The sequence below is a fragment of the Auxenochlorella protothecoides genome, assembly GCF_000733215.1.
Source record: "Auxenochlorella protothecoides strain 0710 unplaced genomic scaffold scaffold21, whole genome shotgun sequence".
NCBI classification, from domain to species: domain Eukaryota; kingdom Viridiplantae; phylum Chlorophyta; class Trebouxiophyceae; order Chlorellales; family Chlorellaceae; genus Auxenochlorella; species Auxenochlorella protothecoides.
The window spans coordinates 715-11,908 of record NW_011934301.1 but is presented as its reverse complement, the minus strand read 5'-3'; the positions used below and the strand labels follow the sequence as shown (position 1 = coordinate 11,908).

Here is an 11,194-nt window from a genome sequence, read left to right as displayed (position 1 = left end):
ACCCGAACACCCTGCCCAGCTTCTCCCCTCGCACCACCTCGCTCACGGTCCAGCGGGTCCAGAACCGGCGCGACTCTGCGGAGGAGGACTTCTTCAAGTGCCTGGACAGCGAGGTGGAGAAGGTGGGCCGCTTCACTGCCCAGCTGGTGGCCAAGCTGCGTGAGAGGCTGGAGCATGTGAGGGCCGCGGCCGCCGATGTCAAGCCGGAGGACGCCGAAGCGCTGCTGGAGGTGAGGGGCCTGGCATGGAAGGGGGCTGGGGCTGGGGCCAGGCCTGTCTTTGGAGCCCCGGGGTTGGTGGATCTGAGAGGTCATGAGAAGGGGCGGCAGAAGCACTTCAGAGTTTGTGCGGTGCTGGGCCCTTGGTTTCCTGATCTTGGCTCTGACTAGGTGCTCAAGACTGAGCTCACCAGAAAGCCCAACTCATGAGCACTGTGCTGCTCCCATCCCGCCGGATCCCGCTCTGTCCTGCAGGACGCCAAGAATGTCGGCGACGAGTTCCTGCAGCTTGAAAAGTACGTCAACCTGAATTACATGGGCTTCCACAAGATCCTGAAGAAGCACGACAAGATGCTGCCGGCCTCCCCCTGCCGCCAGTTCTACATTGCCCACCTGCACAACCAGCCCTGGGTTCAGGTATTTGTATTTGTTTGTTTAATAGAGGGGGGAAGGGGGGGGGGGCCTTGGAGCTAAGACGAGAGCAATTCATTGGTGACGGGGGCAAGTGTGGCTCAGACAAACTGTGCACCTGGTTGCCACGGAGCCTTCCCATGCCGTGCCTCTCTTGGCTTTGTGACTGCATTGCACGCCTGTGCACGTCGTGCAATGCGGGACCAGCTAGAGGACGGGGGAACATTCTGGAAGGGTTTGAATGTGCGCCATGCACCCATCCCTCCCCCCCCCCCCACCAGAGTCTTGGTGTTGTTCCGCACCCAGCCCACCTGGGGCCCAGCCTGATCCAGATGCTCCCCTGTCTCTCCACCTGGCACCCGCCGGTCAGCACAGCATGCCACAGCAAAATCTCAAGCTCCTGTGCTCTGACCCCCTGCGCAGGGCAACTACTCGGACCTCCTGTTCGTCCTTTCCAACGTCTACTCCAAGCTGCGGGGCGACAAGAGCGCCACCGTGGTGTCCGACCCCGGCGTCACCCAGGTACTTCATGTCGGGCGGCTGGTGGGTGTGAAGGGGAGTGGTGAGAAAGGCTCTCTGGAAAGGGCAGGGCAGCCGCTCACGACTCGGGCCGCGGCGTCAGGCCCCCAGTTCTCCTGCTGGTGCTCCAATCACTCCCCATCTCCATCCCCCACCCCCCCAAATGAACAGGGCGTGCGCTGCGTCACCACCAAGTTCTGGGTGCGGATGAGCGACGTGAGCACGGTGAAGCACCACCTGCTGCAGCACCTGCCTGTGTACCAGGTCTCCCCCGCCGACTTCTCTGGTGACGCGGAGCTGGTGAACCAGGTGTACCTGGACAACAGCTCGCTTGAGCTGTACCACTGCCGCCTGGACAAGCGGCCCAATGCCATGGCGCTGCGCCTGCGCTGGCAGGGCGGCGCGGGGCCGACGCTGGTGCACGTCGACCGCAAGACGCACAAGGAGAGCTGGCAGGGGGAGGAGAGTGAGGCGGCCAGCATCGTGCTGCCGGAGGAACGCGTGGTCGGCTTCCTGGAGGGCGAGTACTCCGTGGAGGAGGCGGCGGCGGAATGGGCGGCGCGCCAGGCCCCGCCGCCGGGCGAGGCCGCGGTGGAGGCCTTCCGCGCCGTCTTCACCGACGTGCAGCGGGTGGTGGACGCCAAGCAGCTGAAGCCCACGATGCGCACCCAGTACATGCGCACCCGCTTCCAGGCGAGCTCTGGGGAGGGGGGCCCGAACTGAGCCGGGTGGATGGCTCGGGTGGTCGAGGGTTGGAGCGCCACGATGCCCAAGGGCGCGCCACGATGCCCGAGGGCGCGCCACAATGCCCGAGGGCGCGCCACAATGCCCGAGGGCGCGCCACAATGCCCGAGGGCGCGCCACGCGTCGAGCCAGGTGTCCACGCCAGCCGCCCTCTGAAACAGGGCTGCGCAGAGCCCCTCCGGCCCCCTCGCCACCCACCCCCTCCCACCCCGCCACCGCTCCATGCCCCAACACGCTCGCCACCTCGCCGTCGCAGATCCCCTTTGACCCCTCGGTCTCTGTCAATCTGGACACCACCATCTGCATGATGAAGGAGAACTCGGAGGACGGGCCCACCTGCTCGGCCGCAGGCCGCTGGTACCGCGACCCCACGCTGCCCGTGGCGCGCACCGAGATCACGCGCTTCCCGCACGCCGTGCTGGAGATCAAGCTGACGCTGGCGGGAGGGGACGCGCCCCCTCCCTGGGTCTCCGAGCTCACCGATTCGGGTGGGTGTCTGGTAGTTTGTGTGGGGGGAAAGGGGGAAGGGGGTGGGGGGCTGGCACAAAGGGGCTGGATGAAGGGCCCAGGGGCAGGGCGGCAGGGCTCCAGTGCAGGACACGATGGGGAGGAATGTGAGCGGTCTGAAGGACAGCTGAAGGGTGGGGCCCGGTTTCCCCTCCCCCGCATCGCCAGCCCTCCACCCGCGTCTCTCCCCCCCCCACCACCACCACCAGGCCTGCTGACGGAGGTGTCCAAGTTCTCAAAGTACATCCAGGGCGTGGCCACGCTCTTCGCCGACATGGTCCAGGTGTGGCTTGGGGGAGGCAGGGCCGCGCCGCCCCGGTCGGCATGCCCTGTGCCGCGGCGCCAGGCTCTACGCCGATAGTAATCCCCCCTCCCACCATCCTGTTTGCAGGCGGTGCCGTACTGGGTGGACGACGAGGTGGTGCGTGCCTCGATGCTGCTGTCGGCCCCGGAGCTGCCCGCCGAGGTGCACCCCACGTGAGTTTGGGGGGGGGGAGGGAGGGGCGGAAGATTTCCTTTCCAGCTGCAAGGTGTCTGCCCCTGGGTCGGTGGAGGGGTGTGGGAGGAGACCCTGCGCCTGATTCCTATTGGAGTCCCTTTCGTTTTTACGACCTGCCCGCCTGCGCCCCCACACCCGCACCATCCTCCAACTTCGCCCCGGGGCCCCCCTCTATACACACACGCGCGACACGCACAGCGCGCGCGACCTGAAGATGGGCAAGCGCAGCAAGTCGCGCATGCAGGGCGCCGACATGGCGGGCCCCGGCGGCGGCGCGAGCGCGGAGCGCGAGCTGCGCCACCCGTTGCTCGGCGACGCCCCCACGCTGCGCCTGATGCCCGGCGGGTCGGGGCGGCGTCTCGACGAGCCCGAGCCCTCTGGCCTGCTGGACTGGTGGTTCCGCAAGCCGCCCATGGCGGAGCACAAGGCGCTGCCCCCCGGCACGCTGCCGGAGAGGATGGAGCCCAAGACCTACTTTGCCAATGAGCGCACCTTCCTCGCCTGGCTGCACATGGCGGTGACCATCGGGTCCATCGCCACCGCCCTGCTGGGGTACTCGGGAGCCACGCAGAGCAGGAAGCACCCCGAGGAGGTGGGTGGTTTTTTCTTTCTAGTTTCCTCGTGTGTGTGTGTGTGTGTGTGTTGTGGCGGGCGGGGGGAGGAAGGTTGGGAGGGGTGTGTGTTGATGTGAGGGAGGGGGCACAGGGCAGCCAGATTGCTTTCCAGGCGAGGCATTGAGGCCGCCTGCCCGGCTTCAAAGCCGGGCGACAGCCTGCGTGCAGGCAGTGCCTCGACACCCCCCAAATCCCCCATGGTGCCCATTCAACCTCCCCTCGCCACACTCCCGATCCCCAGTACAAACAGCCCCTTCACCCCTTCCCACCCCGCAGGCTGCGCCCCAGTCCGTCCAGCTCATCGCCATCATCCTCCTGCCGGTGGCCCTGCTCATGTGCGGCTACGCGCTCCTGGTCTACCTCTGGCGTACCAACCAGATCGCCAGCAGGGCCCTCAGCTACATCGACGACCGGAGGTGGGGCGTGGATGGGGTGGGGCGTGGGTGGGGTGGGGCGTGGGTGGCCGGGTGCAAACTGGACCGTGAGGGCTTTCTGTATGTAAAGCCTGCTCCTGACCAGCACATCCCTCCCCAATCCCCTCTCAACCTATGCAGGGGCCCCCGCGCCCTGGCTTGGCTGGTGGTGGCGGCCCTCGGCGCCATCATGACCCTGGGCATCGTCGACCTGGTGGAGGAGATCGAGGCCTCGCGGGGCGGCGCGCCGCCGCCCCTCGCTGCCGCCGCCGCCATGCGGCGGCTGCTCGGCGCCTAGAGCTGGGGTGCCCGGAGCTTTGGATGTAGGGCCTGCACTCTGCAGGCTCAGGTGCATGGGGTTGCCTGCGCCGCTCGAGCCCTTTTACACCGCCTGCTGCCACCTTGAACTTTGGATCGCGTGTTAATGTCGTGCTGTCTGTCCGAGCAGCGGTGTGGCAGGCTGCACAGGTGGAGGATCGCTCGGGGTTCGTGTCGAATTGCGCGGAGGACCCCGTCCGGAGGTCCCGCCTGGCGCCATGAAACACTCCTCGGCCGGGCATCCACCACATGCGGCCCTTGCGAAAGACACCCCGAAGGGAAGTGACGCACTCGCCCGTAATTATGTACTCCGGACTCCCTGACCGGCCCTAGCATGAGCGGCGTCTGGCGTGTTGGGAATGTTGACCCTGCATGGGTATTGCCAGGTCACCATTCCGGAGGCTTGGCGCGCACTCAGTGCAGCTCCACCCATACCCATCCAAATGTTGTGTATTCAACGAAGTTGAGCTACAATTATGCTCTTTTCATGATGACCCAAAGTAAACATCATGGAGCCGTTTCCGCACCTAAGCTCACTTGGAGAACAGGAGTAGCCCGGACGGCTTGATCCGAATCCCCCCGGCCCCCCCATCCGCCAACCCATCACATCCGGAAACGCGACAGGAGGTCGGCCCCAAATTTGGGTCTGGCTACCATACGTTGCAGAAATATAACGTCTGTTCATCATGAGGATGTGTCGAGGCCGCCTAACTCTGCTTGTGGTGCTGGCCGCGGTGGCGCTGGCCGCGCCAGCCGCGGCTCGCACAGCACCATTCCTGCCTCGCAACCTCCTGTCGACGCCAGACACATCCATCGTGATCGAGGTGTCCACAAACCATATCGAGTATTCCGGGGAGTATGTCAACGTCTCGTGGTCCGGCGTAGCGGTGAGTAGATTGGTGGGTGCCCACGTGGGTGCAAGGGGCCGACGACTGCCTTGTCGCTGTGACTGCCGCCGCGCGGTCCCAGGCATGGCTGACCCTAACGCCGACCCACCCCTGCAGTCGCCTGCAGCCACAGACATGCTGGCGATGTACCTAGCGGACAAGGACCCCACCACCAGCCTGCCCATGAAGTATATCTGGACCTCGCTGTCAGAGAGTGCCGGCGCCCCAGGCTCTGGATCGTACAGGTGGGGAGGCAGCCTGTGGCACAGAGGTAGGGGCGTCAGAGTCGTATTCGGGACTTGATGCTGCATTGCCGGGTGGTCTAATTCTGCCTGTATACCGCGGCGCTTGTCATGTTTCCCATGAACTCAATGCACGGGCCCCATTGCCGCACCACAGTTTCCAGGTGTACAATTACTACGAGCCCATCAAGTTCCTCTTCCTGCGCGGCGGCTTCAGCAACAAGTCGTTGGTGGCCGAGTCGGAGCCAGTGACGGCGGGCAACCCCCAGCAGCCCGCACAGATCAAGCTGGCCTTCACCGAAGATCCCAGGTGTGGTGTGGGGGGCAGGTGGGTGCCACTAACGCTCAGACGAGAGCCCAACATAAATGCCAGGTCCCACGGATACCACACGAGAGGGGCGTTGGCGTCTCATGCCCGCGACCCCACTCAAGAACGAACCCCCCCCCTCGCCCCCCAATCTCCAAACTGGCGCAGCGAGATGCGGGTGACCTGGCTGACACAGTTCGAGGGCGCTCCCTTTGTGAGGTACGGTCTGGCCGAGGACGAGCTGGATGCCCAGGTGCCGGCCAACGTGACCACCTACACCGCGGCCGACCTGTGCGGTGCCCCAGCCAACTCCACCGGCTGGAAGGCACCGGGGATGATCAACAGCGGCGTGATGGCCGACTTGGAGCCCAACACCCGCTACTACTACGTCGTCGGGGACGAGGTGCGCTGGGCTCACGCAGGGTGCAGGGGTGTCTGTGGGGTTTGACTCATTCTCAAGGATGTATACAAGCGGTGGCTGCCGTGGGGAAGGAGCGCTGCGCAGGCACGTCCTCCCTGCGGCCTCCCGGGCACTATCTCCAGGGGCGTCGGAGTGTGGTCTCTGGGAGAGTGACGCGCCTGTTCTTGTGGGAGTTGTTGGCCCGAGCCAATCCTTGGCCTCGGCCGAGCAGCCCCTCACCCTGCAACACTCCTCGCCCCCTCCCGCAGGCTGCCAACACGACCAGCACCGTCAGCTCCTTCATCAGCGCCCCAGGCCCCGATGACGCCGTGAAGCTGCTGGCCTTTGCGGATGTGGGGCAGTACAACGAGGACGGGACCAAGGGCTTTGGGTACTGGTATGACACCTACGGCCTGTTTGACGAGTTCTATGCCATCGGCACCCTGCAGTACACTGTGAGTGCTGCTGTGGCGAGACCAGGGTTGGTCATGAGGGGGGAGGCTGGTATTGGGAGGCAGGTGCCCCAGGGGAGTAGGATCGACCCGGGGCCATGGGTGTGAGGCACTGGGTCCTGCCCATCCTCCACGCCCGCGCACGCCACACCACCCACCTCAGGCCCTGCAAGCCGTGCTGGTGACGCTGAGTCAGCAGGCCGACCAGGACGGGACCATCCTGGTGTACCCCGCGCTGATCGAGGAGGCCAGCACCGGGGAGTACCACTCCGCCTGGCACAATGGCGATGTGTCATATGCTCGAGGCATGGCGTGGCAGGTGCGGGGGTTGGGGTGTGGATGGGCTGGGGAGTGGGCGCGGCTGGGTGGGTGGGGGGACCTGCCACATGCAAGCATCACATACTTGCTCTGAGTAAGGGGGAGAGGAGGGCCGAGGACATGGAACCTGCACCCAGTGCGGACATTTGCACGGTTCTTTTCATGCCAGTGCTCTTGAGCCCCTCAGGAGCTCATCGGGGGCAATCCCACTCCAACCACCTTGGCTGCAGTGGGACACCTTTGGGCACCTCATGGAGCCTCTCTCCAGCCGCGTCCCCACCATGTACTCTCCTGGGAACCACGAGTACGACTGGCCAACGGCGCACGACTCGCAATTTGCAGAGGCCATTGACAGCGGTGAGGAGGGCGCACAGAAGTGGGGGATTGGGGCTGTCAAGGGAGGGGAGGCATGGTGCCAACATGTGCAACTAACCGCCCCTCCGCTGCATCCCGCATCGGGGCAAGGCCTCTTTGGGTCTGCAGCTTGCTAGTGCTGCTGCTCCTGGGAGGAGCGCCGCTTCCAGATACCAGGGGAAGTAACTGGTCGAACCCCCCCCCCCCCACCCCCCTTCCATGCAGGCGGCGAGTGTGGCGTTCCCTACAAGATGCGGGCCCCCATGCCCACTGTGTCGAGCGACGACCTCTTCTACTCCATCGACCATGGTCCAATCCACTTCCTCCAGCTCAGTGAGCTTGGCATCGAGAGTGGGGGAAGAAGAGCCCTTATTGTGCCTGAGATGCTCAGGGCTTCTTGTGGAAGCCATGCTAGTGGGCCAGGGCATCTGCCATGGGTGCCCCTGAGTGCCACCCTGCATGATCCGCCCTCCCTCGCTGCTGCTGATACCATGCCCTCCCCACTTTTCCCATGCCCTTTGCAGACACAGAGGCTCGCTTTGACGAGGACTCAGAGCAGTACAAGTGGGTGTTGGGGGGGACGGTGGAGGTGGGCTTCTCGGCCTTGCAGGGGCGCCGGCGCCCTGGCGGATGTGCTGCAAGTATCAACGCCTGCCCATACACCCCTTGGGTTGAAGCTGGAGGTGATTGGGCCTTGCTGCCCGCACCCTACGTCTACGTCCCTCATCTGCCTATCCTCCTCAACCAGGTTTGTGGTGCGGGACCTGTTGACCGTGGATCGCTCCAAGACGCCCTGGGTGGTGGTTGGATTCCACAGGATGATGTACACTGGTGAGGGGGGGAGGTAAGAGCGCATCAGGGGTCACGTAGTGGGATCTGCGGGGAGGGCTGCAGCCTGCAGCTCCATGCCACATCCCCCTCCATGGCTGCCGTCACCTCTACTCATGTGTGCTAATGAGGGGTGCACCATCTGAGCCCCGGCCCCCTCCCACTCATTCCCCCTCCCAACATCAGACGCCTTCGATGGCGTGTCAGAGGCCTCCGCCCAGCGCGTCGCGGCCGAGATGCGCGGTGTCTTTGAGGCTATGTTCGTGTACTTTGGCGTGGATATGACCTGGCAGGGCCACAACCATGTCTACCAGCGCACCTGCCCCGTGTTCAACAACACCTGCGTGGGCTACGACAAGGAGGGCGTCGCCCGTGGCCCCATCCACGTCACCATGGGCCATGCGGGTGAGGGGGTGGAGGGCTGCGGTGCGGCGCGGGGAGGGGTGGAAGGAGGGGTTGCGGATGGGGGGCGCGGCACGATTTGCAGTGCCAGGCTGGAGGACAGGTAGGGGCTGCCACCAAGGCGCCAGGCCACGCCGCCGCCTCACGCGCCCTGCGGCGGCCAGCCCACCCCCGCCCGCCCGCCCGCCCGCCGCGCCGCAGGGTTCATGCTGTCGCCCAGCTACCAGCCGGTGGAGGCGGCCGCCTATGCGGACACACCAGAGCTCGCCTTCTTCGGCTACTGCCGGGCGGAGGTCAACCGCACCCACTTCAACCTCCAGGTTGGTTCACTGGCACTGTGTTCCCCTGCAAGAGAGGGGGTGACTCCTCACCGGCGGAGCGGGGACAGACACCGCAACGTGTGGGTCCTTCCCTCCTCCCCTCGGTGCTGGGGAAATGTGCTATGGGATGGACAACACCCGGCCACTGGAGTGAGCGCCTACCCCTGACCCCCCTCCCCACAGATGCTCGACGCCCTCAACCAGACCGTGCGGGACGAGATTCGTCTCTACAAACCCCTCGGCTGGGAGCTGGACGTCAATGCAACCCAAGCGCTCATTTTTGACACGCCCGGCGCACCCTTCACTGACAACCCCACCAACGCTGGGTTCAAGTACATCATCTCCACCATCTTTCCCAAGCTCCTCCTGTCGGACATTGTGGGTGCGCTGTCCATCATAGGTCAAGGTGCGCCCATGCCGGCCCCTGGGCACAGGCTGCTCGGCGACGGGAGAGGGGGGAAAAGGAAGGTGGGGCGGCAGGGGTGAGTCCCACGCCCGAGTCTGTGCCTCCGCCTGCTCAAGCACCTGCCGCCGCCTCATGCATGCATCTGGATCCCCATCCCCCATGGCTTCATGGTGAGCATGCCCTGGGCCCCTGGTGTACCAAACTCCATCCTGCGCAAAGTCAGCCCACCGTCGCCTCACAGGCACACCCATCTACGAGAAGCTGAACGCCCACCCGAGCCGCCCCATCTCCGCCGAATTCATGACTCAAACGGCGCAGTCCGTCATCGACTTTGTTACCCCTCTGGTCAACGCCACCAACCTCCAGGTACACCTGGCCTGTCGCCGGTTTCCTGGCATGCGGTGCCTCGCGTGCATGAGTACATGCAAGACACTCTGCCGCGCCCAGCCGCCGCACGCCGGGTCATCGAGACCCCTTCCCCCGGTCACCCTGCGCAGGAAATCGCGGGTGCGGCCCTGCCCATGAGCGCCGAAGCCATCATGGAGAGCTTTGATTGGGTGGCATCTGCCTGGAAGGGTCGCATCGCTGAACTCGTGGGGGCACAGGACTATGCAGAGGCATGAGATGTTGATGTGCAGCATGTGTGTACCAGTCAACCCCGCCGACCCTTTTCCCAAGTCTGCGCCACAGCCCTGTCCCAGCACAAGACGGGCTCATAGCTCCGTGCTCGATTGTAACCCATCCCATCCCTTGCAAGAGAGTGTCATTGGGGCAGGGTAACCTCAAGGCCACATTTCAGGGCCAGGGGCGAGGTGAATAAGCTGGCACTCTTCCTAGAACAAGACGCTTAGGGCATGACGTTCCTGCCAGGAAAATACTCCCGAGACTGGGAAGCACTGGGGTCATGGATCCTTGTTCCTGAGGCGCATCGGATTCAGATTCTCAACTCGATGCTGCTCTTTAGAGCAACCACCTCGACCAGAGGCAGCGGGGTGCCCTTGCCAGCAAGTCTGAGTGCAGCATCCTAAAAGTCAATAGTCACATTCTTTCATTGATTGGAATGATATGACAGATCACGAGCGCATGGGATGAAGCATAGAAGGTGCACCTCAGGTACCTCGAGAGGCAGCACAGACTGCGTTGTCAACCAGTCTTCGGGGGCAGGCCGTCAAGAGTAGGGCGGGTTTGCATCATCATTGTGGGCGTGGGAGCCTCATCATGCTGGTAATTGGAAGCATAGATGCAGACACATAGAGGAGAATGCTGAGGAGATGTGGTCTCCTGCTATGCAATCTGAGTAGGTCCCGGGGATCGTGGATGAGGACAAAAGGAACGGGACCTGAAACATACCAGCCAAAGGTTGCCAGAGATCAGTGACACAAGGATTGCTCATTGTCAAGTGACATCATCAGGAAAGTGCACGGCTCTGGAGAGGCGGCCGTTGATGAATCTGTGCTCAGGTCTTGCAGTACTGTTTGACCGTCACGCTGGGTGGAAGGAGGACAACATCCAAGCAGAGCGTAGGGGTCCCCACAGGACAGATCAGGACCAGCGTAACGGAAACGAGGGGAGTCCCTCTTGGGCAATTCGATGGTGGGGGAGGCGGACTGGGAGAGGGATTCAACATAGGCGAGGGGCTTGGGGAAGGGCTTGGCACAGGGCTGGGGCTTGGTGAAGGGCTGGGGCTTGGCGAGGGGCTGGGGCTTGGCGAGGGGCTGGGGCTTGGTGAAGGGCTTGGCATAGGGCTGGGGCTTGGCGAGGGGCTGGGGCTTGGTATAGGGCTGGGGCTGGGTGACTGTTGTGGGCTGGAAGAGGGTGACTCCTCGGGGCTGGAGCTGGGTGACTGTTGTGGGCTGGGAGAGGGTGACTCCTCGGGGCTGGGAGAGGGCAACTCCTCTGGGGTCGGAGAGGGCGACTCCTCGGGGCTGGGAGAGGGCGACTCCTCAGGGCTCGGAGAGGGCGACACCTCGGGGCTGGGAGAGGGTGACTCCTCGGGGCTGGGACTGGGGGACTCCTGGGGGCTGGGAGAGGGCGA

General features: G+C 64.3%; 3 protein-coding genes across 3 annotated transcripts in view; all 3 read left to right on the top strand.

Moving 5' to 3' along the window:
* The window catches only part of F751_2244 (Vacuolar transporter chaperone 2), a gene marked incomplete at both ends in the record, with an annotated part of 5,997 nt that extends 1,532 nt beyond the window's left edge, over positions 1-4,465 (top strand). The window contains 11 exons of the mRNA XM_011401642.1: positions 54-230; positions 474-635; positions 1,053-1,151; positions 1,320-1,652; positions 2,149-2,380; positions 2,609-2,682; positions 2,791-2,876; positions 3,097-3,490; positions 3,789-3,847; positions 4,067-4,139; positions 4,385-4,465. Coding sequence (XP_011399944.1) covers positions 54-230; positions 474-635; positions 1,053-1,151; positions 1,320-1,652; positions 2,149-2,380; positions 2,609-2,682; positions 2,791-2,876; positions 3,097-3,490; positions 3,789-3,847; positions 4,067-4,139; positions 4,385-4,465 — 1,770 coding nt within the window. The remainder of the gene's footprint in view (positions 1-53; positions 231-473; positions 636-1,052; positions 1,152-1,319; positions 1,653-2,148; positions 2,381-2,608; positions 2,683-2,790; positions 2,877-3,096; positions 3,491-3,788; positions 3,848-4,066; positions 4,140-4,384) is intronic.
* A 464-nt stretch (positions 4,466-4,929) lies between these two features.
* F751_2243 (putative inactive purple acid phosphatase 2) lies at positions 4,930-8,540 on the top strand (the record flags this gene model as incomplete). Its single annotated transcript, XM_011401641.1, has 11 exons — positions 4,930-5,130; positions 5,248-5,375; positions 5,530-5,682; positions 5,848-6,082; positions 6,349-6,534; positions 6,695-6,850; positions 7,080-7,206; positions 7,429-7,536; positions 7,728-7,767; positions 7,952-8,034; positions 8,218-8,540. 11 exons carry the CDS (start codon positions 4,930-4,932, stop codon positions 8,538-8,540), a joined length of 1,740 nt encoding a protein of 579 aa, XP_011399943.1.
* Positions 8,541-8,639: 99 nt separating this feature from the next.
* Positions 8,640-9,782, top strand: F751_2242 (hypothetical protein; the record flags this gene model as incomplete). The annotated part of the gene is made up of 4 exons (XM_011401640.1): positions 8,640-8,753; positions 8,937-9,159; positions 9,401-9,525; positions 9,657-9,782. 4 exons carry the CDS (start codon positions 8,640-8,642, stop codon positions 9,780-9,782), a joined length of 588 nt encoding a protein of 195 aa, XP_011399942.1.
* Positions 9,783-11,194: the final 1,412 nt, after the last annotated feature.